The sequence below is a fragment of the Pteronotus mesoamericanus genome, unplaced genomic scaffold, assembly GCF_021234165.1.
Source record: "Pteronotus mesoamericanus isolate MK-2021 breed Mesoamerican mustached bat unplaced genomic scaffold, CSHL_Meso_final scaffold_167, whole genome shotgun sequence".
In the NCBI taxonomy this organism is placed as follows: Eukaryota; Metazoa; Chordata; class Mammalia; order Chiroptera; family Mormoopidae; genus Pteronotus; species Pteronotus mesoamericanus.
Window position 1 is genome coordinate 21,377,346 of NW_026555308.1, and position 26,233 is coordinate 21,403,578.

Consider the following 26,233-nt stretch of genomic DNA (forward strand, 5'->3'; position numbering starts at 1 on the left):
TCTAAAGAAAAAACAAAAGTGCTAACTGGCCTCACTTTAAATTTATAATCACAATTTTCCTGGCAGTTCTGTTACACTTCCTCATTAGTTCCTTTTCCATGCTCCAAAATGACTACTTTAAGAGGCCCTCCTTTGTACACATTTCACCCTAATTTGCTCCCCAAGAGCTCTATTTAACAAATAGAAGCTATCAGGATGGAAACTCCTAACTCATCTTTTTCACATGAAAAGATCACTTCAATCTTCTGCTCGAAATTCTACAGTGATTTCCCTTAGTACCTAAAATCCAAACACTTAATCCTGGCCATGAGAGATCTTCAACACTGCCTGCCTCTCAACCTTTTTATACCATTTCCATTTTTAAACGTCTTGCCACACCTTTTCTGCTCACACCAGCTTGTCTCTAGCTAGGGCCGTTGCCCTAGCTACCTCCTTTGGCCTGCAAAGCTCTCACACCCCCCTACCCACCCAGAATCACAACCCTTTTTTTGGTCACAGTCTTGGCTCTTAATTTTTATTTCCTCAGAAAGACCTTCCTTGATTATCTAAATAGCTCCTCCACATTCAATAATTACTTATTTTATGAAGATACTTATCACTACCTGACATAGTATTTATATATTTAACTCCTGTCTCTTCACAACAATGTAAAAACTAACAGTGGACACTATGCTGGCACTTAAAACAGTGCCTGGCGCTGTAGACCAAATCAATTCCTAATCTCACCTCCAAACACAGGCAGCTTGCTCTCAGGTGTGCTGGCCGCATTGAAGGCAAAGGGTGTGCTCTGGCTGGGTGCGCCCAGTGTGTTCTGACTCAAGCCTCCCCCAAAGGGGGTGGTGCTGCCAGTGGTCCCACTCTGTCCTCCTCCAAAGTTGAATGCTCCAGAGGTAGAGCTGGTGCCTGGGGTAGCCACATTGATCCCAAAACCCCCGCTGCCAGATGGGGATGCCAAGCTCCCAAACGTGAATGGTGATGGTGCTGTGCTGCCAAACATTGAGCTACTGGTCCCGCTGCTGGTGGTCTGGGTTGTAGCTCCAAAGCCAGAACTGGTGGCTGCACCAAACGAGAAAACAGCTGTGGTACTGCCAAAGGCGGGCTGGGTGCTGGCAGGGGTGCCAAAGACAGAGGCTGTGGGTTTCAAACCACCAAAAGCTGATTGCGCAGTGTTACCGAAGGCTGTTTGGGTTGGAGTTGGTGCTAGAGTTGCAGCTGGGGCTGGTGCTGCAGAGTTTCCAAAAGTGAAAGAGTTGCCAAAGGTGGGGGCGAGGGCTGGTTTGGTAGACCCCTGTTGCTGAGAATCAGTGGCCCCAAATGCCGGCTGGGGGTTGGCTGCTGGATATGATGGGAGAGGGGCCCTGGTGCTTGAGCCAAAGGGAATGTTGAATGCTGGGGTGGTAGTGTTACTGAATGTCAGGGTAGGCTGGCTGGTGGTAACTGGGGCTGAGGTTGTAAGGGTGTTGCCAAAACCACTAAAACTAGAGGTGCTGCTGCTGGCAACTGTCTGCACAACACTGGATAGGGACTGGCTAAAGGATGTCGTGGTGGTGGCGGTGGTGGTCGTCGTCGTTGCTGAAGTAGGCATGGCAGGAAGCTTGCTAAATTGGAATATGGAGCCCATGGCTGGGGTAAAGCTGGCACCAGAGGCAGGGGGATTCCCAAAGAGGAAAGGCTGGGAGGCGGAAGTGGTGGTGCTAGTCATGCTGCTCATGGGGCTGGTCACATCACTCACACCAAAGCCAAAGGCAGGCTTCGAAGCGGAGTCTGCAGAGGTGCTGGCTGTGGTCACGCAAGCCCCTGCTGAGGTGGCACTTGCCTGGCCAGTGAAGTGAGGGGCGCTTGTAGTTGTGGCTGGAGTAGTAGATTGATTGAAGGAGAAGGGAGTTGACAAGGGCACAGTTGTAGGTGGCCCCAGGCTGCCAAAAATAGGCTTGAAAGAGACGGGTGAGGTGCTGGTAGACGTGGGGAGGGCAGAGCTGGAAGATGCTGTGGTTGTGACCTTGGAAGAGCTAGATGGCAAGGGGCCCTCATTCTCGCTTTTAGGTGGGACTGCAAAAATAGGCTTGAACATGGGAGATGCTGAAGACACAGCAGGAGCTGCAGGGGCAGAAAGGTTAGCAGGTGGAGTGCTCAGCATTCCAAACAGAATACTTTGCTTGGGGGTTGGAGATGGGGCAGACAGGGCTTGGGATGTAGCAGATGTCTCAGTCTGAGGGGACAGAGATGACTTGGTGGTGTCAGTGACTGGTACTGTGGAAGAAGCAGGGGTCAGCCCCAAGAAAGTAACTGTAAGTTTGGAGTCTGAGGTGGTGCCTGGAAAGGGTGCTGACTGTGAAGAGCCAAGAGGGCTCAGAAGGCTGGGTGTCTTCGGAGGCGAATGGGCCACAGTGGTTACCGCTCCAGCTGAATCATCTGAGAAAAAGAGTAGAGAAAGTGAATTCTCAATACCTCAAACATGATGATATTCAATGCTTTTGTATCCTCTCTGTGCCCAGCACAATGCTGGGGATTTAAGAGTCAATCCACAAACATGATTAAATCTACACCTCTAGCCCTTAACGTATTCATTCCTTAAAATCAATAAAGTGTTCATTATTTCTACCCTTCACAGATCATAAGGAGAATAGAAGGGAATAAAACTTGGGCTAATTGGAGTTAAATGTTTGAAAACTAAGAAAAATCCAATCGCCTGAAATCAAGTCCAGTTAACAATCTAGATACACCTTACCTAACAAATATTTACTATATTTGCCTACCATGTGCTAAATGCAGACATATAACCATGAGTAAGATAGTCTCTGCCCTTGAGCCCTGGGACTGAGTGAGAGCTAATATATACTACTACCTGATAAAGTGCAACAGGAGTGTGCATATATGCAGTGCCATGAAGGCAAGGGGCTGGAATAATCAATAGACTCTTGGAAACCTAGAGGGATAAGTAACTAATACTATCTTGTGCCTGTTGTCTAATAACTGTGTGACAAGACATGTTAACCAAGTAATCACATTTACACTTCAGCAATGCCTCATAAGGTGGACATTATTCTCATTTTATAGATGGCAGCAAGGTGCAGAGCATCTAAGGAACTGGGTTTCAAATCAAGAGCACTTTGACTACCAAAACTAAGCTTCTTTTCCCAGCTTCAAGCATTCCAGCTCCCCTTCCCTAAAATTTCCTGATTATAGAATCCTGAAGGTCTTAAGCTTGCACTAGCTCAGGTCTGGTCAGCCAGAGTAGGTTCAATCCTTACAATTCCTAGTGACTGATAGGCATGATGTTCTTACCTCAACCTCAGGAAAGGCTGATGTCACTGTATGCTCTAAGGGAAGCCCTCCCACTCACCTGGGAAGGATGGTAGGCCCGGGGAATTCTGCATCTTCTTCAAGCTCTCCAACAGTGGGTTAGTACTTGAGGCTGGGAGAGAAGTCGGGGAGGAAGCAGTCCCAGCAGTAGGCAGAGTTAAAGTAAAAGAGGGCTGAGTGGTAGGTGGGTTCTCAGTGACAGAGCTCGAGCCAGCATCTAAGGAAGAAAGAGAAGATTCAATTGTCCTCCCTGGTTTGGGAATTATTTCCAGTGGTGTATTGGAGAGAATGGGAATGCTCAGAGTTTCTCTCTGACTCATTTAGAAATGCTTCCCCTCAACCTCAGTGCTCATTGTTCTCCAGATTCTACTGAGGTCCCAAACGGATTTCTCAAATGAGAAAAACCAAAGAAAACAAATCCTCTCTGGAGTATGAAAGATCTTTATTCCTTACCAGTCTTATCTTCCAAGACCTTGTTAAACCATCGTAATGAAGCTTTTTTTTCCAAGTCTAGGTCCTCAGCAGTAATTGAATAACCCAGCTGGGGAGGTGGAGGCTACCCAAGAGAAAAAGAAGTCAAGTCAATCAGAAGAAACTGGAAAAAAAAAACTTGTATTTAACTTGTATTTAGCCTTCTTAAGACTGAGAAGGGCTAAGCTGGGGTGGGCAGGGGTAGCGGGACAAGACCATACCAAGGTCAGCTGGTCCCCTCGTTTGGAGGGCAGCAGCTGAATCTTCCGTTTACGCTGCCCAGAGCTGCTAGGTGTAGACGGGGAACTCCGCAAGTTCTGTTTCTTCCATGCAGTTGTATCTATAACTAAAGAAAGAAATATAGTCTTTTTTTTTAAAGATTTTATTTATTTTTAGAGAGAGGGAAAGGAAGGGATATTTGTTTATGTCACCTTTCTCCCTTACCTGACTATACACCTCTGAAATACAGGAACTTCTGTCTCTTTATACAAGACCCTCTATACAGCAATGCTGAAGGCATGTTTAGAATAGGTAGTAGTCTAAACATCCTTCACAAACACTTCTACCACCACAAGCCACTCTTGCATGTTTATCAACTTACCTTTTTCCCCTTGCGACTCCTTGTTAGATACTAATGGAGTTGAAGAACTAGAATGATGAGAAAGTTCTTCTTCTCTGTAGGAGAAAAACACAGTATTAAGTTTAGAAAGACTTCCTGACAGTAAGTACTGAATAACTTATACCCTCCTAACTACCAACTGGCCAAAGTCTAGAGCAACTGAGATTTGAGATCTTGGTATGCCAGGAAAAAAAAGTCAAAAGAAAATTCCTACAGAAATGAAGGGAGGCAGTTAACGGAAACCATGGAGAAGCCACTGTCTTAAAACAAGTACAAAACAATTACTATCTTTAAAACCTTACTTACAACCTGCCACGTTACTGAGTGTTCTAGTCACAGATCTAATCCCTAGATCTAATCCCTAAGAGTGTGGCATTCTGGTCGACTGTAGGTAGACCTAGAGGGTCAGCTGGAGTCAAAAACATTAAGTCCACTGCCCACTGACATTATTCACTCTATTCTCCTCTTATACCCGGTCACTCATGCAGAAGAGAACCAGAGGCCCATATAGTCAGTGAGTAAAGAACTATAAAAAAAGAGAGCAATTCTAGTGGGTACTTACTTCACTTACGTCATTCTAGCTGTTAATTTATTGATTCTCCAAATAAGAGTTAGAGAAAGCCTAAAAACCAAGTATATCTCTCTTCTTCCCTGACCAATAATCTGCACAGCAAATAACAATAGATTACCTTATTTTCTTTGCTGGCCTCTCTGGGGTCTGCGAGCGGGATGAGGCTGGGCTGGAAAAGGGCGATGAACTGGGACCACTTCTCTTCCACAGCTAAAAGTCAAACAAAAGTTACATGACGGATGCTAGCTGACAGTTCGGCATTTGACCTTCAATATAATTTTGTGGTTCTATTCATACTGTATATAAAATCTCCTTGTAAGTTAAAAAATATTTCAAAAAGTATTTCTTTGTGAAGAAAGTCTCCTGAAAAATAAGTCAATTTCCAATATTAACCATGGGATAAAAAAAAATCTGAAATGGAATGCTAGCTGATAGATGTGGAAGGAATGAGTGTACTTTTTGCATATATTAAAAACTGGAACATTACATTCAATAATGGTTTAGAGCTATGATACATACATTTACTCTGTATTGTCTATGGAAATGATCAAAGTAAATTAAGAAACTGTTCCAGTGAGGATGAGCCTGTAAACTAAGTTAGTCTTGCTTCCATTAAATTTTCAGTTTTATTAACTGTATTTTAAAAAATATGCTGTCATAACTTTTACAACACGTATGGTACTTATCGTTACATGATAATTATCCATACATCTGTCTCTTGATCGAAGGGACTGTTTTCATCTCTGCCTCCTTCAAAGGGGGCTAGCAACAAAGTAACTGACAAACAGCAAGCACTCTGCAAATAAGTCTTTAGCCTAATTACAAAGATACTAAAGTATCACATTTTCCCCTAGAAGCTTCTAGTGATTTCTTACTCTGTAACTGTTACATGATATAAACATAAAAAGGGGGACAACAGTGCTTAGTAAAAGTTCAAAGGAAGAAAAGGATTTAAAAATCAAAGACAGGTGATAAAACAGTACAAAAGTTCCATTAGACTAGTATCAGGGAATCCAAGGCTCAGAATGAGCTTGAGAAAAATGCTGAAACCAATTTTTTTAAAAAAATGTTACCCTCAGGTAAAGAACTAGAAAGGACAGTAATTTAAAAAAAGACAAAAACAAACTTGGGCCTCTCACACCTTGCACTTTTTAAACAAGCACCAAAGGTGATTCTAATGTTTTGCCAGGGTTGAACACAACTTGGTTCAACACTTGGGGGAAAAGACGTATCTCTACTTCAAAAATTGTACATAAACACATAAGGCAGATGTAATGACAATTTACATGTAAAAAGTGTAACAAAGAAAAAATCTATAAAAAATAGATGAGTTGTTAAATAACATGGGGTAGGAAAAAAACTTTTTATGCCAAAAACAAAAGAAAAAAAATTGACAGTGTTATGTAAAAACTAAGAACGTTTCTACATAAAAATATTGTCATGTGGGAGGGAGACTTTACATACACCTTCTATACCATTTGTGTTTTCAACAATACTAATATTTCCATAAAATAGAAATAAAATTCATGTGGGCAGGAGACAAACAAAAAAAACCCAAACAGAACAAAAGCAAAACCATAAACAAAATTAAAAGGCAAATATTTTCAATTAAAGTAATGAGTTAATATCCTTAACATGTCAAAATGGAAAACGTGCAATTCCATATAAATATAATGAACATATAAAATAATAAGTGGGCAAAAGATATAACAAAGCAAGTCACACACACAAAAAAAGTTGATCTTGAAACTCAATTTTTATTTACCAAGGTCCTATTTCATAAAGGTACTATAAATTTATACTTTATAAAGAATGTAAAAATAAGCAATACCACACCCATGAAGAAATTTACGATGTGGAAACGGGATAGGACAGTATATAAATTGACTATAAAGAGGTCAGTAAAAAAGGATCCAAGAAGAAAGAGGTTATGCTGAGTTTGGTTAGGAGAATCAGTAAGGGAAAAAAGTGACATTTGAGACGATCTGTAATTTGATTTAAAAAATACTTATTCCAGATACAGAAAAGAACATGGAAAAGGAAGGAAGCAGGAAAGTATTAGGTGCTCTTAGAAGATAATAAATGTTCTGACTTGGCTTAAATACAGGGTATAAATAAATAATTAGGTACAGGGTCAGAAATGTAAGCTGGGGTATGAAATTTTGAAAGCTAGGATAAATATGACTACTCTGAAAAATGACAAGTCTTGTAAGACACATGGAATTATCAATGCCATGCACGGAGAGAAAGGAGAATAGTTTACTTTCTATAATTGGTACAGGTTAACATTTGTAATGATTTGATAATATCAAAGCTACAACTTCTAGTATGGGTAGCTACAGATTTAGGTATTTATTAGTGTTCCTCCGGAAAAATATAATTAAGACAAATATCTATACTACCACTTGCATCAACTCTATATTGATTACTGAGGATATCTGCTACTTTAGTACACATTTTTTTCAAAGAGCGGCTTCAACATAAAGAACTTCCATATTACTTTAATCTCTCATTCCTAAGATCTATTTCTGAGAACTTATCATATATTCAAATATCAGACATCAACTGACTGATAACTACTTACAATAGAACACTTAAGAACTATTAGTGTCAGTGAGAGTGTTTCTTGCAGAGAGTCACAAGGATATACCAGGAGTAATGGTGCTTTAAAACAAAATCTATGTTTAAGCAATGACTGACTATATTGTTTTAATCCAACCTCCTGCTGAGGACAAGCAGAAGAAACGCTAAAGAAAATATGAAATACATCTGTGTGAAAGTACAGCAATAGGAAGAGCTGCCAAGATAGTGAGACACTGCAGAGACAAGACAAAGAAGAGGTGCCAAGAGGTGAGACCCACACTTAGGTCTACATTTTCCCTTGTTGTGACTGTCAATTTCAAAAGTAAAAGCTGCTGATGAGAGGCTGAGAAAAGCTTCTGATAGTCTCTTAAGCCTGGAAAGACAAAAACTGGAATTCAGTGCTTTCCAGTGTAGAGGGGCCCTAATAAACACCTCAGGCTTTTGGTTGGTATCCCACAGGGTACATACTGGGATATAAGGCAAATCAGGAAAAAAAAACACACCAAAACAGCCCTCCTAAGTACTGATAGTCAACTCAGAATCATGTTAATTCCAACTGGAGAGAGGTAATCTGCCTTTATGCTAGCTGCCTGCCAGAGGCAAAAGTGAAACCTCTCTGGAGGAAGGTACCATCTGTCAGAGCTTCAAGTCACTGTTACGCCCTCCCATCCCAATGTCTGACAGAGAAACAAAACCACCACCACCACCACCAAGAAGATAATGTTTAACTAAATAGAAAAAAAAGCAGAAATCAGAAACGGACCACAGGATTCAAATACTGGCGTTATAGAACAAGACTTTAAGGAACTATAAGATTTTAAATGATAATATAAAGAATCTTGGCAAACAGTCACTATAAAAAAAGAATAACTAAAATTAATCCAATGGATGAATCCTCCTCTACAGTGATGCCAGCTTTATAGCAGAGTAAGAAGACCTCTAGGTTTCTCCTCTTGAAGTTACAAGTCAAACAACTATAATTCAACAAAGGATTCCCTGCTCAATACACAAACATGTCTGAGAGATCCACATATCGAAACATATGAAGACAGGTGTACTGGAATGAGAAGGGGAGGCAGGACAGGGGCAAGGACAGAGACAGGAACTGCAGATGCAGTCCGACCCTCCGCGTGGCCCCAGCTGACTTGCGAGTGGAGGAAGGAGTTGTGTAGCAGCCCTCACAGGGCAGCAGAGGGCTGGAGAGGCCAAAGCAATATTCTGGCCTGAGTGGCTGGTGCGGACTGCTGCTAAACCCAGTGACAGAGGCGAAGACTGGGCACAGCAGTATGGCAGCTGCCATTAACAGGGAGAGAGCGAAGCCACCAGCCCATGAACCCACCTCCTCCCACCTACCACACCCCCCATCCTAACAAAACCCAGCTGTGGCAGCTAGACAGCTCAGATAGTACAGAGAAGCTGACTGCCTCTGCTTACAAGGAGGCAGCGCCGGGAACTCACAGGCCCAGAGCCCCATCATTTGCTACATCCCACCATGGGGGTGGTACTCGGGAAACTGAGGCAACAGGGTCACCAACAGCATGTATTCCTCCTCAGGGAATATGGGGCATTTTCCACAGCTTCAGCAAAAACCAACCAACCAACCAACCAACCAACCCACCCCAAAAACCACATGAACAATAACAAAAAAACCAGACACAAGCAGGAAATTGCAACTCTTGTTCAGAACAGGGTATTCAATTCTTAATTAGAACATAAAGATTAAGGGGGGGAAGCATTCAAAAAAGACTACAACTTCTGCAATTTGGAAACTTACATAAAGCATAAAAAGGGATAATTTGTGAAACAAAAACATAAGGGAAGGGAAAAGGACTGAACTTGCACAGGTGACTGTAGATAAGATGCCATCAGAATAAAAAGGACTACTGTATGTTTGAAACTTTTTTTACATAAACCTAATGGGAACCACAAAACAAAAATCTGCAGGTAAGACATGTAACAACAACAAAAAAAGAGGAAACAGAAAAAATAATAGAAAACCACCAAACTAAAACAGCACATACACAGACAAGGGAAACGAAACAATGGAGATACAGAGCAACCAGAAAACAAAAGATAAAATGACTGTAGGAAGTCCTCATATATCACCCTAAATGTAAATGGACTGAACTCACCAACCAAAGGCAGAGTAGCAGAATGGATTACGAAAACAAAACCCAAACTATATGTTGCCTTCAGGAGATCCTTCTCAGCCACAAAGACAAATATAAATATAGGCTCAAAGTGAAGACATGGAAGATGACACTCCCAAGTAAACGACATTCAAAGAAACACAGGTGTGGCCATATTTAAAACAGACAAAACAGATTTCAAGGTAGAAAAAGGTAATAAAAGACAAAGATGAATATTTGATAATGAAAAAGGTAACAATTCATCAAGAAGGCATAGCACTTATCAATATGTATGCACCTAACCTGGGAGCACCAAAATAGGTAAAGCAATTACTAATGAACCTGAAGGGAGAAACTGACAAAAATACAATTACAGTAGGGAACCTGAAATCCCCATTGACAGCAATAAACAAATCATCCCAACACAAAGTCAATAAGGAAATACTGGCCTTAAGTAGCACATTCGACCAAATGGATGTAATATTCACAGAGGTTTCCATCCCAAAACAATGAAATACACATTCTTCTCAGCTACACACATAACATTCTCCAGGCAGACAGTATGTTGGGGCACAAAAGTAGTCTTAATAAATTTAAGACTGAAATCACGAGCAAAACAGAACCGGAGACATGGACATAAAGAACACACTGACAGTGACCAGTAGGGGGGACGGGAGTAATAGGGAAAAGAATGGGAAGGGTCAAGTCAAGGATCATGTATAAAGGACCCATGGACAAAGGCAAGAGGTTGGGGGGAATTAGTGTGGCGGGGCGGGGGAGGGTTGGACAGGAGAGAGTAATAGCAGAAAAATGAGGACAACTGTAATTGAACAGTAACAGTCCCCCCCCGCCCCCCCAAAAAAAGGAAGAGTAATGAGACAGAACATTTCCTAAAATCCAAAGGGGGGGAGTGGGAAATGAAGACTGAAATCAGCCCTGACTGGTCTGGCTCAGTAGGTATCTTTCTGTTACTTTGTGACTTCTTCAGTTTCAACAATGTCTTATAGTTTCCAGTAAATAAATCCTTCATTCCTTTATTAAATTTATTCTAGGTATTTTATTCGTTTTTTTCCAGTTATGAATGGGATTGTTTTGTTTATGTATTGGAAGAATTAACTTTGTAAATGGCCACATGACCAAAAACAATATATTGATCTAATGCAATCCCTATTATAATCCCAACAGCATTTCCACAGAGATAGAACAAAGAAAATCCTAAAATATGTATAAAACCACAGAAGACGCCAAACAAACAAAGCAATCCTGAGGACAAAAAAAAGATGGAGGTAACACATTCCCTAACTTCAAACTACAATAATCAAAACAATGTTATTGGCAGAAAAACAGACACACAGGCCAGTGGAACAGAACTGAAGTCCTAGAAATAAACCCACAAATACATAGGCAACTAACTTTTGACAAAGGAGCCAAAAATTACAAATGTACAACAAAAAAAGGAAAGTTTCTTTAATAATGGTGTTGGGAAATTGGAAAGCTACATGCAGAAGAATGAAACTAGACTGTTATATGACACCACACACAAAAATTAACTAAAAAATATAAGACTTGAAACAAAATACACAGAAGAAAACATAAGTACTAAACTATGGACCTTGGTCTCAAAGAAATTTTTGTGAACTTGATTCCAAAGGCAAGGGAAGTAAAATAAAAAAATAAATGAATGGGACTGGATCAAACTAAAAAGCTTCTGTGCAACGAAAGAAAACACTGACAAAACAAAAACAAAAAGGCAACCAACTGAATGGGACAAGATATTTGCAAACGATACCTCCAATATTAATATTCAAAGTACAAAAAAAAGCACATACAACTCAACAAAAAAACCCCAACCAAATTAAAAAACGGGCAGAGGACCTGAACTGACACTTTTCACAAGACATACAGATAAATGAAAAGATGTTCCACCTCACTAGCTATAAGGGAAATGCAAATCCAAGTCACAATGAGATACCACCTAACACCTGTTAAAATGGCTATTATCAATAAGACAAGAAATAACAAGCATTGGAGAAGACATGGAGAAAGGGGAACCCCTGTACACTGCTGGTGGGAATACATATTGGTGCAGCCTCTATGGAAAACAGTACGGAGGTTCCTCAAAAATTAATAGTACAGCTACCACATAACTCAGCAATCCCTCTTCTGGTTATCTACCCCAAATTTGAAAATACTTATTTGTTAACAATATAGGTACCCCTACATTCCTTGCAGAGCATTATACACAACAGCAAAGTTGTGGAAACAACCTAAAGATGTAGCACATGAGTATATATAAGAAACTACTACTGAGCCATGAAAAGGATGAAATATTGCCATTTATGACAATATAGATGGACCTTGAGTATCATGCTAAGTAATATAAATCAAACAAAGAAAAGGACAGGAACCACATGACTTCACTTCACAAGTGGTCTATAGAACAAAAAGCAACAAGAGAACAAAACAAACTCATAGTCACAGACAAGAGTATGGAGTATGGTGGTTACCTGAGTGGAAAAGGAGTGGGGGCAAGATGAAGAGAGTAAAAGGGGTCAAATATATGGTGACAAGTGGAAACTAGACTTTGGATGGTGAGCACACAATGGAATATACAGATGTATTATAAACCTGTACACCTGAAACTTACAGAATGCTATTAACCAATGTTATCCCAATAAATTTAAAAAACAATGCAATGGATGGGGTAAAATAACAGATTTCACAAAGCTGAAGGAAATTAGTAAACTAGAAAACCAGAGGAATTGAAGTCCGGGGGGACAGAATGATGGAAAACACAAGAGACATACATGGGACACAATGAAAAGGTCTAACATGTCCAGGAATACTAGAGCGGTGAGAAAATACGGCAGAACAGCATCTAAACTGATAATGGCTGAGTTTTTCAAAACCATCCAAAAAAAAAAGTACACGAAACCACACAACAAACTCCAAGGAAGATAAACTACAATTGAGCACTTCATAGTAAAATTCCTTTTTAAGTGAAGTTGACACACTTATCAAAACTAAGTATGTACTGGGCCATAAAGCAAATTTCAAAACACTTCGAAGCTTGATATGAGTATATCATCCTGTGACCTGGTAATTAAACTAAAAACTAGCAACAAAAGATAACTAGAATCTCCAACTGTTTAGAAATTAACCAAGTACCTCTAAATAGCCTATGAATCAAGGAAGAAATCACAATGGAAATTAGAAAATACTATGAACCAAATGAAAAACACATCTATTTCAAAAACTGTGTGAGGCACTGAAAGTTGAATTTACAGGAAATGTATAATTAAAAAAAAACAGCATTTATTAGAAAAGAGAAAAATCTGGGGGAAAAAAGACCTCAATGATCTAAGAATCTATATTTAAAGTCAGAAAGAAACCTTAGCAAATCAAACAAAGAAAGGAGGAAATAATATCTATTGTATAAGGCCATAAATTGAAGAAAAATAGAGCGGCTCCTAAAATTGTTTCTTTGACTATATAACCTTGCAAAAGAAACTTCCTTAATTCAATAAAGAACATCTACAAAAAACCTGTATCGAATGTCATATGTAATATGAAACATGGAAAGTGCACCCTCTGAAATTAGGAAAAACAAGACCAGGATGTTTTCTATCACTTCTGTTCAACACTATACTGGAGTCTTACCCAAGTGCAGCAAAGCATAAACAAACAATTTAAGGACTGGAGGGAAAGGGTGGGGGCGGGGGGTACTGTTATTATCGTAGACAACATAATGTACATAAAAAAATCTGAAGACTACACAGATGAATATTCAGAATTAAAAACCAGCTGTATTTCTATATATCAGCAACAATTAAAATTTTAATATACTCTTTACAAAAGCATCAAAACCATATACCTAGGAATAAATTTAAAAAGGATATGTAAAACCACTATACAGAGAAGTTAAAGATGATGTAAATAAATGAAAGATATACCAAGTTCATGGACTGAAAGATCCAATATTGTGAAAACATCAATTCTCTCCAAAATAATTAGTAGATTAAATGTAATCCCATTCAAAAAATAGCAAGTTTTTTTTTTTTTTGGTAGAAATTGACAAATTGATTCTAAAATTATATAGAAATGCAAAGGGCCAAGATCCAGGATAGTTTTGAAAAGGAATGAGAGAAATGGCAAAGCTGAATGACTTATTCTAGTAGATGCCAAAACTTCAAGACTGTGTAGAACTGGGGGGAAAAAAACAGGTAGAGTAGAAAAACAGACCAATTAAACAGAACAATCTAGAAATGGATCCCCATATATATGGACACTTAAATTATGACAAAGGTGGTGCTGCAGAACAACAGGGAAAGGATGGTACTTTCAATAAATGTTGCCAAGTCAAATGGGTATTCATGGAAAAACATTAACTTTGACACCTAGTTCACACTGTACACAAAAATCAATTTCAAGTGGATTACAGATATAAATGTGAAAGGAAAAATGATAAAGCTTCTAGAAGGTAGCATAAGAGAATATCATCACAACTTTAGGTAGGCAAAAATTTCCTAAACAGTACATAAAATATACTAACCATAAGTGAAAAAAGACTGTAAGAAAGTAAATGGGGTCAGAATAGGACACTTATTTGTTGCAACACATATAATTCACAGAGAGCTTTTATCTAGAAAATAAAAAGAGCTTATTATATAAGTAAGAAAAAAACCACCTAATGAACAAGAGCCAAGAAATGTGAACAGGCACTTTATAAAAAAGGATGTACAAACTGCCAATGAATAGCTCATACCTCTATCTCATTAGTAACCAGGGAAACAAAATTAAAACCATAATGAAAAAAGACTTCACACCCACCAGAATGAGTAATAGAAAGCAACACCAAGTGTTAGTGAAGATAATTACAGAAACAAAATCCCATACTGCACTGGTAGAATTATCAACTGAAACATCACTTTAAAAAACTGTTCAACACCACTTCTTACAACTGAACGTACATATACTTCCCGTATGTGCACCAAAATACACAATGATATCCATAGCAGCAGGATTATAGCTCCAAACTGGAAACCCAAATGTACAATGGTAAAATGGATAAATTAATTGTGGTATATACATATAATCGAACAGTAGACAGCAATGAAAACAAAAGATCGATAGCTCCATGCAACATGGATGAATCTCACAAGTAAACTACTGAGTGAAAGACACACACACACAAAAATATTCTTTATTTTCTTTATATGAAGTCAAAAACAAAAAAAATATAAATAGTACTAATATTCAGGAAGAAAGAAGGGAAGGAGTGATGATTGGGAATAGGTATGCAAGGGGCTTCTGGATATAGAAAATCATTTATTACTTGATATGGATGGTGGTTGCATGGAGCTGTACATTTTTCTGCATATTATACTCTAATAATAAAGCCATTAAAAAAGTGAGATAGATTATGCAACATGGAGCTTACAAAATATGTAATTATTTTAAAAGATGCAAAAAACCCCACAGGCTACAATATCCCATATCCCATTTGTGTAAAACAGTCCCAAAATTTTGTGTATTATCTGTCTGCACACACATGAGGAATACTGTAATAGGCATGGAGATGGGATAAAGATTGGAGTGGCCAGAACAGGGGAATTTTACTTTTTACTTAACAGAGATATATACCTAAAACATTTTTTGAAACCAGGAAAGGTAATACTTGTAGAACATGTTACAAATTCCAACAAATAGAATATACAGCAAAAAGTAATTTTTCATTCTATCTGTTATTACCAGTTTCTAATATGAGGGGGGAACCCCCCCAAAATGGAATTATCTCTGGAGGGCCAGCCCCTTGAAGTACAGGCTTCCCCCAGTAGGTAAGTGTTCAAAAAACCCATCTGTATCAGTGTACCAGCTGGTGTAGTTCTGAAAGGCTGTGTTTGGCTTCAGTGAATTTTTTTTTGAAGACTCTTTCAATGCCTTTGCTCATTTAAGGATAGGTGATTTACAAGCGCACCTGCACACACAGCATGCAGTGTTCAGCAGTTTTTGGCCAAAAATGGCATGATTCCCATGCCCCACCCTCCCTATTTACCTGATCTTGCCCTGAGCAACCTTTTTGTTTCCCCAGATAAAAAAAGTCCTCAAAAGGAAATGACGTTTTGCTGATGTGGCAGAGGTGAAACAAAAAACGGCAGAAGCACTAAAGGGCATCCAAATTGAGGAGTTCAAAAACTGTTTTGAGCAATGGAAAAAACATCTCCATAGGTGCACTGCATCAAATGGACAGTACTTTTAAGGTGACTGAAATTTAAACATGTAAGAATACACAATTTATAAATAATTTCCATTTTTGGGCCCCCCCTCCCCCGTACATCCTATTAGAGTTATTCTATGCAAGTTAAAAGACTAAAGACACAGCAGCACACATGACGGGACACTATTTACAGAGTTCTGCACCTTGTGTTTTTTAGGTTTTTTAAATTTATTTTTAGAGAGGGGAAGACAGGGAGAAAGAGAGGGAGAGAAACATCAATGTGTGGTTGCCTCTCGCACGCCCCCTACTGGGGACCAGGCCAGCAACCCAGGCATGTGCCCTGACTGGGAATCGAACCGGCGACCCTTTGTGGATTGAGGTGGCACTCAATCCACTGAGCCACACCAGCCAGGGCTGCACCTTGCTTTTTAAAAAAATATATATGTATTTTTGAGATCATTCATATCAGTGCTTATTAACCTGCCTTACTCTTTTTAATAGTTACATAGTATTTAAACTTATGGAAATACTGTAAATTATTCAACCAGCCCCCTGAAAAGGTACATATACATTGTTTCAAGCTTCTGGTATTAAAATAACGCTAAAATCAAATCCTTGTATGTTTTTGAGTAGGATCAATACCTAAAAGTAAATATGCTGGATCAAAGGGGACGTGCATCGCTAATATTGATAATTACTGCTACAGTGCCCTCTACAGAACTGTACCAACTGAAACTCCCACCAACAATGTGTGAGAAGCCTGTTTTTTTGCAAATACTTTTACTGTTCATATTTACATTTAAATCTTTAGTTCATTGGGAATATGTTTCTCCAATGTATGAAAAGCTGCTCAAACTTACTCACCAGAAACACAAATTAAATACTATTCTTCACCTGTCAAAAAGAAAAACACAGAAATCCCTAAAATATTAAGACATACCAAACAAACTTACTACAGTTAACCTTTGAACAGCCCTACTATAGTTTTAACTGTGCAGATCCACTTATTTTTTTTTATAAATGTAGGTACAGTCAGCCCTCCGCATCTAAAGCTTTGCATCTACAGATTCAACCAACCACAGATTAAAGACAGTATATTTTCTGCAGATGTGAAGGACTGACTCAAGTTATATGTGGATCTGATTGTGTGAGGGTTTGCGTCCCTAACCCCTGCATTGCTCAAGGACATGTATATATCAAGTTGGTGGTGTAACTGACAATAATTACAATTCACGTTACTTCAAAACACGTGATTTTAACTGTATATTGCCAGTTTCCTTTGAGTGGTATATACTAATGACAAAATGAACTGCAAATAATTCTTAAGCTAATTACCTAAGTCTTCCTGTTAATAATGATATTGGCCCTGACCAGTGTGGCTCAGTTGGTTGGGCATCGTCCTGCAAAGTGAAAGGTCACTGGTTCAACTGCCAGTCAGGGTACTTGCTGGGTTGTGGGTTCAGTCCCCTGTCGAGGTAACCGATCGATGCTTCTCTGTCACATTGATGCTTCTTTCTCTTTCTCCCCCACCCCCTTCCTCTCTAAATCAATAAAAACTTTAAAAAAATGACATTGAATTACTTTGAAATTTTGAGTACTAGGATCAAGTAACTAATTATAAACTGACTTTTTGGTGTAAAAATACAAAACCCCCCAAAATTATGTAATCCTAAATCTGAACTTGAAATACTAACACCAAGAGTACTTGAAAAGCCAACATCAAGTTGGTTGGAAATATACAAGGTGGATTTGTTTTTGGCCCAAAACAATGAAGCTATCTATCAAAGACACTTATCAAAGAAGCTATGTATCTACTGGGGTCAAAATGAAAGGATACAAGAACCAATTTAAAAGGGCTCTCACTGGTCAAAGTTGGAAAATTTTGTGTACCAAAAGTAATAACTACAATGTTGAGGATCATAAAATCCTTATAAAAATTCAGAAGTTCATTAAGATAATCAGCAACAGCAAAAACATCATTGGTCACCATTGGGGTTAGCTACAGCATCAATATCTTATTATCCTGTCATTCCTATAGTTAAGACATGTTCTTCTACACAGAATTTCAGTTAATAAATGTAGAGGGAAAGGCAGAATTAGAACATCGCCATTTTGCAAGCTAATAAAACAATGGATCTAGGCACAGACGATGAATGGCTGCTAAAATTTTCAGATGAAAAGCTCATACAAAAATCAAAATGGAAGTATCAGACTAATAACGTTTGAACCCAGTGATCAATATTAACATCACAAAATCGAGGCAGCCAGACATCACATGCTCCTGATGTGATGCAAGAAGCAGTCACAGCATCACCTATGCAATATTCTGCCAAAACAACTGAATTTGAATATAATCAAGCTTCAGGACCCAACTTCTTATTTACAAGGAAAATGGGATAGAGCACATGTTAAAATAAAATGACACAGTGACAATGCAAACTAAGTCCAGAATGTGGGAAATTCTACAAAACAAAATAATCCAGTTTTTTCAAAAGCATGGAAAAAAAAAGTAGTAGCAGCATTATAAATTAAAAGAGCCTAAGCAAGAGATATATGAACCAAATGTAAAGAATTGATTTTTGTTCTCTGATACAACGTAATAAAGACAGTTTGGGGTAGTAAGAGCAATTTGAACATGAAGTGATAGTAACTAATATTAATTATCATTTAAGAGGAATAATGGTATCGTGGTTATAAATGTAAAAAAAACAGTTTAAAAACACACTGAAGTACTTCCACAGGTGGAATGACATGTTTACAATTTACTTTTAAAACACAAGAGCAAAATGCTGTTAACTATTGAAGCTACATGGAGGTTCATATTTTCTTTCCTTGTACATACATTTGAAATTTAACATAAAAAGATTTTTTAAATAGAGATAATGGCTATGTACTTAATAGGCCTATTCTGGTGATTAAATGAGGAAATGCATGTAAAGTGCTCAGGATAGGGCCTAGACTAGAATACATAATCAAGGCAAAGGTTATTATCATTATCCTCTTCCTTGTGTTCCCACAATGGCTCTGGCTTAAGCCTTCATCTTGTATTCATGATACTGTGTCTTTTTGATTAACTTATCTCAAAAAATACCCCCCATCCCCCCGAAATCTTCCTCCATACATGCTTCACTACTTTTTTTTCTGGTACTATGTAATTGGGTGTCCACTTATTGACAGGCACTGTATTGAATACTTTTCAAACATTACCTTCAATCTTTACAACAATCCTTCAGAGATGACAAAGAATTTAAGTGATTTACCCACCCAAGGCCTTAGAGCTACTAAATGTCAGAGCCAAAACTGAACTCAAGCTATCTGGTAGCAAAGTCTGCTGTGTTCATTAAGATACAACATCTTCTTTCTAAAAAAAAATTACCACCACTTCTTATTTTTAAAACTTTCACTAAACTTGCAACCTAGGATAAATTTCTTTAATGATCCAATGCAATCCGGACTCAATCTACTTTCTCAATCCAATTAATACCATTTATTAAATTTTTCATCCTTTGTCCATTTATGTGCGATAATGGCTCTATCTTATGTCAGGTTTCCAAATATATACTGGTTTACTTTCTCAGCTTTCTATTCTGTTCCACTGACCTATGGTTATTATTCAAGGACTTGTATCTTCTATTAATTTAGAGGTAATCCCAATATCTGACAGACAGAAGGTGATGAGTAAACCCTGATTAATCAATTAATTAATGCTGGGAACCCATTTTGCCCATGCCACCCACAAGGAAAATGTACCTGAGGGAAACCTCGAGTGGAACTGTAAGAACTCGTAATGGCGTTGCGGCTGGAGCTAGGAATGCCACCTGTGTATGTGCTTGTCATGGAGCTCACAGAAGAGGTGCGGGATCTCTTATTCAAGTAGTCATCTGAGTTCTGGGAATTGAGACCTCTCTTCAGAGACCCAGGCCTAATAAAAGGGAAAAATATAGTTAGATATGCTATTGAACGCAACATTCTTTTAAGCCTTCATCCATGGTTACAAAAATCTTTCTTAAATAAACTTAATAAAAAGAGATAATGCTCTTAATTTTATTATTAACAGTTAATGGTACCTGACAAATTCAAGAAGGAAAAACCAAATATTTTGAAAATTAAATGTACAATTCCACTTAAATAATATTCTAGAAAATGCATCTCTAGCGACAGAAAGAGAATGCCTGGGGATGGAGGCAGGACTGGAAGGAGTACACCGGAACACTTCTGGAGGTTATGGTTATGTTCACTATCTTCACTGCAGTGATGGTTTTATACATCAAAACTTATCAAACTGTACACTTTAAACAGTTCATTACATGCCAATTATCCCTCCATAAAGCTGTTTAAAAAAAACCAGTGAAGAGAAACCCACCATTTTTTCTAAGTTTCCAACTGAAATTGAAATTCCCTGTACATCCTTCTTGTAGAATAGACAGTCATCCAACCTCTGTTACAATGTCCAGTGGTCCCCAACCTTTTCGGCACCAGGGATCAGTTTTGTGGAAGACAATTTTTCCACAAATAGGGTGTGGGAGGGATGGTTTCGGGATGATTCAAGTGCATTACATTCAAGCTCACCTCCTGCTGTACGGCCTGGAGGTTGGGGACCCCTGAAGACAACTCATTATCTCCTGGAGTGATGAATGTCAAACATGGACCAGTTTATCCTCATATTGGACAAAAACGTATTCCCTCTACCTTTCGCCCATGATCCTATTTGGTACCATACTGGGCAAATTGTTGGCCTTTCATTTGATAAGTCCTTCAGTTTTCTGGAAACCATTATCCTTCCCTCCTTCATTTCCTTATTGCCACTGGGATTTTTCTCCTCTGTGCTAAAACTTACATACCTTCAAAATCCCCTTACCCACCACCGCCCCTTCATTAATTAGTTACTTCACTCGAAAGGAATTTCAGTTTGCGTATATCCCCTTTTATAGTGCAGCACACCAGAACAACCACGGCACTCCATGGAGTACCTGAGAACTAAGGGAAAGCAAGACTACCACTTGCCTGTTTCATTCTAGTTTTTGTTCTGTCGGCACAGAATAGGAGCACACTGGCTTTTTTTGGCAACCATATTAAGCATAAAAGTTGCCCCAAGTCTTTTCACACATATTTCTGAGGCACTTTCCCTCCCATCCATTTCTTCCTCAAATGTATTTAAACTCAAATGTAGAAACTTATCACTTATCTTCAATTTTAGTGTTGCATTTTATACACTGTGCAAACTTTGTGATTTGTTTGTTTACATACTTGGTTATTAAATATAGTTACAGATTCTCTAAGCCTTAACATATTTTGCCCATATTAATGAAAAAATATTTTAAAAAATTATAAGAGAGTTATTACGGCAAGTTACTCAAATGTTCCTCTCTGATTTTGAAGATTTGAACCTGTACAAATAAAGCAATGCAAAAACCAGAAAGAACAATCTATAGGACAATACAGGACAAAAATCTATAGGACAATAACTTTGACAGTGCCCTTTTTCTAAATAGTATATGTGTCAACCAGATGGATTTTCACTTACTTCGGCACAAAAGAAGCAGGGACTCCATTGGCTACCAGGGGTTCAAATGCTGACTGCCCACTCCCGCTGCTATCATGGCGCCTGTGATAAATAAATAAAACACTCTCAATTAAATGAAATGGCTCTTTCCCCCTTAAAGCATATTCTCATATTCCTGGGACCTATATTATTCCTATGAAGCACAGCTTCCATGCTAGACAAGAAGAAGTCTGCTTCAAATCCCAAAGATTCCAAAAGGTAAATTTATTCTAAGATCGTCCTGGCAATAAGTATAAAAATATAGCAGATCCTTGAATAACATCGTTTCATTTAATGTTGTTTCATTTGTAACGTCGATGAGATGCCACAAGATTCTATCAAATTCCCCTATGAGGAAATTAATTTCATTATATGTTGTCAGTTTCCAAGAATCTAATGACAACGTTAAGTGAAGGCTTACTCTACATCAAGACCTTATGAACTTATTCAGTGTATCCATTATTACAATCACAAATTTAACACCCTACCGTCCATAAATTAAAAACAAACAAACAAACAAACACTTGATGGACCAGTGCACACATACTGCTCTAGAAGTTTAATTTGGCAAGTCTGTTAGGGAAAAACTTTACATCTCACATGTAAGGGCCTATATGTGGTGCACATAATCACTACTTATTCCAATTACGGGAAAGAGAATACAGAATCCTCAGTTATAGGCTCACTAATGTCAAGTGACACTACCACCCTGAAGAACATGAAAAACCTACTTGGACCGTAAGTATAGTTATTCCCTCCCCTACCTCCATACATTGTGCCTCCTGCCACTTCTTCTTAGCTAGTTAACATTAGCTCCAGTTGCTCACTTGTAAATCACATTTCTAGTCATCATAACCTGATCTTCCTATATTACGTAAATATACCTGCATTGATCAATATTTCTCTACTTAATTTTGTTATCTAAAGTATCAAAGATGGTCAACCCAAAACGTGTAGGATAGAACAATCTGGTTTAGGTAATGGGAACAATGATTATATTTTTCAAGTGTGGCATTCACTGTCTCTTTAGAGAGCACCTCCTCAACCACCTCATACAAAGAAGCCCCCTTCTCATCACCCTGTTATTATATCACCCTGGTTTTTCTTTTAATTCCTATCTACTTATAATCTAAACCTTGTTTTAATATCCTCCCCCTTTTTCCTTCTCTCCCTCCAAGTCCCGTAAGGACTTTGTCTTGCTCACTGCTCTATCCACAGAACCTTGAATAGACCCTGGCATATGTGGCTGCTCAATTTGTTGTACTGAAAAATGAGTGGATGCCCTGGCTGGTGTGGCTCAGTGGACTGAGTGCCAACCTGCAAACTGAAGGGTCGCCAGTTCGATTCCCAGTCAGGGCACATGCCCGGGTTGTGGGCCAGGTCCCAGGCTGGGGGCCTGCAAGAAGCAACCAATCAATGTATCTCTCACACACTGATGTTTCTTTCCCTTTCTCCTTCCCTTCCTCTCTCTAAAAAGGACTAAAATCTTAAAAAAAAAAAAAAAAAAAAAAAAAAAAAAAAAAAAAGAGTAGATTCCTTAACTAACTCCTTAGAAAGCCACAAGCAATTCTGCATTCTACTTAGTGACTTCAACCTCTTTTCTTCCCATGCTCAGGAAACAGACTCCTTATTCCATTTTCATTTAGTTATTGAAAATCAATTAACGGAGTTGGTTTTACTCTTACTACTGATACACTTACCATACTCTAGTCTACCCTTTCTTTGCCCAGCATTCCCTTGAGCACAATTATGACATTTAAACTGGTGGTTACCCAAATAACTAAACAACCCAAGCATGGGAGGGGAAGCCTTTGAACATTCTCTCCCCAAAAGAGAACTTAACACATCTGTATCAAAAGTATGAGGCTAACATAACTAACAGTCATTGGCTTTATCCCAATACTTTATGGAAAAGGGAAATTGTAACATTGATTTAACCTGTGCCTAAACCCGAACTAAACAGCGTGAAAGCCTTTTTTACTAAGTTCTTCCACAAAAGCCAAAGGAGACCTACTAAGGCACACAAATTGGAGCTGGCCTCTGTACCTTTTGGGGGAATAATCTGTATTTCAACAAATCACAGGAGTACAGGGAGGCCTTTTTAGTGCTCTGCTGGGCCTATTACCTTCTTTTATTTTCCTGACCATCAGTGGGTATTTGTTCTTCTTCCTCCACTGTTCTTTTCTTCCTCTCTTTGAGGGCACTCAGTACAGTCTCCTTTGCACATGGATCTGGAGCATTACTTGATGTTGAGGACAGTGTTGAGGTGATTAACTGCTCTGGTCTGCAATGGAAGACAAGATTCTAGCATTAAGATTTTTAATTACTAAGTCATACAGCATAGACTTCACTGAAAATCAGAAGCAAAAGAGTAATTTATATATTCATTGAAAATGATCTCAGCAATTAAAGCTACAATCCAAGGTGAAAAACAAGAAAATAAAGAGAGTTCAATGACTAAAATTTGGGATTTCTCATTTAAACAAGCAGGTGTACTTCTCTCTCTCTTTTTGCTTTATAGTTGTCTTGCCAGAGAAACAACCATAGAAAAATAAAGTGAACACAAAGAAGAGTCTATTCTTCCAACAATACTTACATTGGAGAACGAGTCAATTTGCTATCAGGAGGAGCAATTCTCACTGTCACTGGGCTGCACACCATTTTGGAATTATGAGGAGATAGGACAGCCTTCTTGTGGTAACCATTCCAAGACACTGTGGGGAGTACCCCCAGAGAGGAATACTGGGCCTGCTGAATTGGATATCGTCTTCGAGGTGTTATTAAAAACCGATTTGACAAAGTTCCACAATCCCTGTGGAGAATAGGAGACACATCAAGGAACCACAAAAGCTTAAAAGAATGTCAGAAAATTTAACTAACTAAAGAACCACATGGATTCAGATATTTTCCAGACAGCTTAAACCTCCAAACAACACACAACACAGAATTTTTATGGCAACTTCCAGCTATTCCACCGAAGGGCAAAAAGTGGCAACTGCGTAACAGCCATCCCTACAGTGGACGTCAACAATTTGAAAGGGAAATTGAAAACCCCGTCCACACAAGTAAAACTACAAATGAAGAAAAGTGTGCGTTAGGACAAGCAGGGAGAAACTTGTCAAGAATCCTTCAATCTTTTCAGTATGTCATCAGTAATAAACACTCAGAGTCAAATACTTTTCAAAACCTGAATGTTCATCTTCTCAGCTAAATTTATTTATCAAGAACCTAATATTCTCACCAAATATTTGTATTCTCATATATATCTATCCACTATTGGGACTAAAAGAAAATGTCTAATTTGATCATCTTTATCAAGTTGTATCAATGGAAGAACTGTTTCCTGGGAACACCTCTTTGGGCTCAGCTACACTGATAAAATTTCTCTTATTGGTCCAAAGAAAAAATATTTTAAAAAATACTGTATGACCACACTCGAAAAATAAAGACATTTTCGCCCAAAGTAGGAGTATTTTAGTTTTAACAAGTGTTATGCTAAATCTATACTGTATCAAAATTCAGACAGTTTTAAGAACTGGAAAGAACAGTTGTGGCATCACTTCATTCCAAAGGTTAAAGGGCGGGAGAAGACACAGTAGATATGCACCAAGATGTTTAAAGAGGACCAAACGACACAGAATTCCCTTTGGACTTAATGAAAGAAAATCGTATTTAAAAATTAAGTCCTCTATTCAAAGCCAGTCGATAGAGAGGAGGGTCTGGGAAAGATTAGCGTTACCTTACCTGTGGGAAGGCCTTCTGGAAGATCGGAGAAGGGAAGTGGGGTGAGAGGAGTGAATGTGGTGAACGTAATAGGCCGAGTGAGTCGGAGGCGCGGTGCGGGTGGGTGGGCGACCGACAGGCCTCTCCCGCAGATCCGTGGCCTCCGGAACCCGTGCAGGCTGCGGGGGGCCGGGCTTGCCCTGGTAACTGCCCACAAGGAGCAATTCAGCAGGATCGGGTCCTTCGAGCAGGGTCCGCGGCTCTAGGAGATTTCCGTTTACTGCCAACTTGGCTGGAGGCGAGGCGAGCAGTGTTCGCTGCCGCCGCGCGTTCCGAACAAGCGAGGACAAGGCGCGCGAACCTCTGGGCTCGCGGCTCAGTCCCCACCAGGCCGCGGTAGCCCCCACGGCCAGCCAGGCCAGCGCAGCCGCCGCCGGTACTAGGTACAGGACGAGGCCAAGAAGCGACAGGCCGAGGAGCGCCGCCCCACCACAACCCCAGCCCCGGCCCCGACCGTCCCTGACACTCGCTATTGGCCGCCGCCGCTCGCATCCTCCAGGGGCCGCAGCCGCCGGAGACATCGCGGCTCCGCGCCGCGGAGAAGACTTAAATATCCCAGCGTGCACCGCGCCGCGCGGCGCGTTACCTCGCGTCGCATGCGTCACTGCGTACGCGACTCAAATGCGCGACCGCGAGAGGGAACGTCGGGCCACGGGCTGGACCCGACCCAATTAGAAAAATGCGGCTTTTCCGGAAACCAAGTTCTGATTTTCCAGGTCTCTTGTGTGTCCACCCACACAGCACCCATCCAGAGGTGAGCCTGTGAAGAATCAGGTTAAAAATAAAAGCTCCAGAAAGCGACTATGTAATGCTTAATTCATGGTATCTTCCTATACCATGGGCTAAACTCCAAAACAGACTATCAGGCACTTTTCAAAATTGCTACCACAGCGTGTGAGGTTTTTCCAGTTAACGTATTTTCTGCCGAAGTATAAACAGCTTCAAAGGATTTACTTGAACAGAAACAGTGGAAAGGAAGACCAACCCAAACCAATCACCTTTGTTAAATGTGGGT

The 26,233-nt window shown here is 39.3% G+C and overlaps 1 protein-coding gene across 1 annotated transcript in view; it reads right to left on the reverse strand.

Annotated features, from left to right (window-relative positions):
• The window catches only part of POM121C (POM121 transmembrane nucleoporin C), a 28,505-nt gene extending 2,833 nt beyond the window's left edge, over positions 1-25,672 (reverse strand). Inside the window, exons 1-11 of the mRNA XM_054589740.1 lie at positions 25,180-25,672; positions 24,032-24,247; positions 23,561-23,719; positions 21,418-21,498; positions 19,644-19,815; positions 5,083-5,174; positions 4,376-4,449; positions 3,996-4,120; positions 3,757-3,859; positions 3,344-3,520; positions 727-2,412 (exon numbers count right to left, since the gene is read on the reverse strand). Of these exons, the coding sequence (XP_054445715.1) occupies positions 727-2,412; positions 3,344-3,520; positions 3,757-3,859; positions 3,996-4,120; positions 4,376-4,449; positions 5,083-5,174; positions 19,644-19,815; positions 21,418-21,498; positions 23,561-23,719; positions 24,032-24,096 (2,734 nt within the window). The 5' untranslated portion in view covers positions 24,097-24,247; positions 25,180-25,672. The remainder of the gene's footprint in view (positions 1-726; positions 2,413-3,343; positions 3,521-3,756; positions 3,860-3,995; positions 4,121-4,375; positions 4,450-5,082; positions 5,175-19,643; positions 19,816-21,417; positions 21,499-23,560; positions 23,720-24,031; positions 24,248-25,179) is intronic.
• Positions 25,673-26,233: the final 561 nt, after the last annotated feature.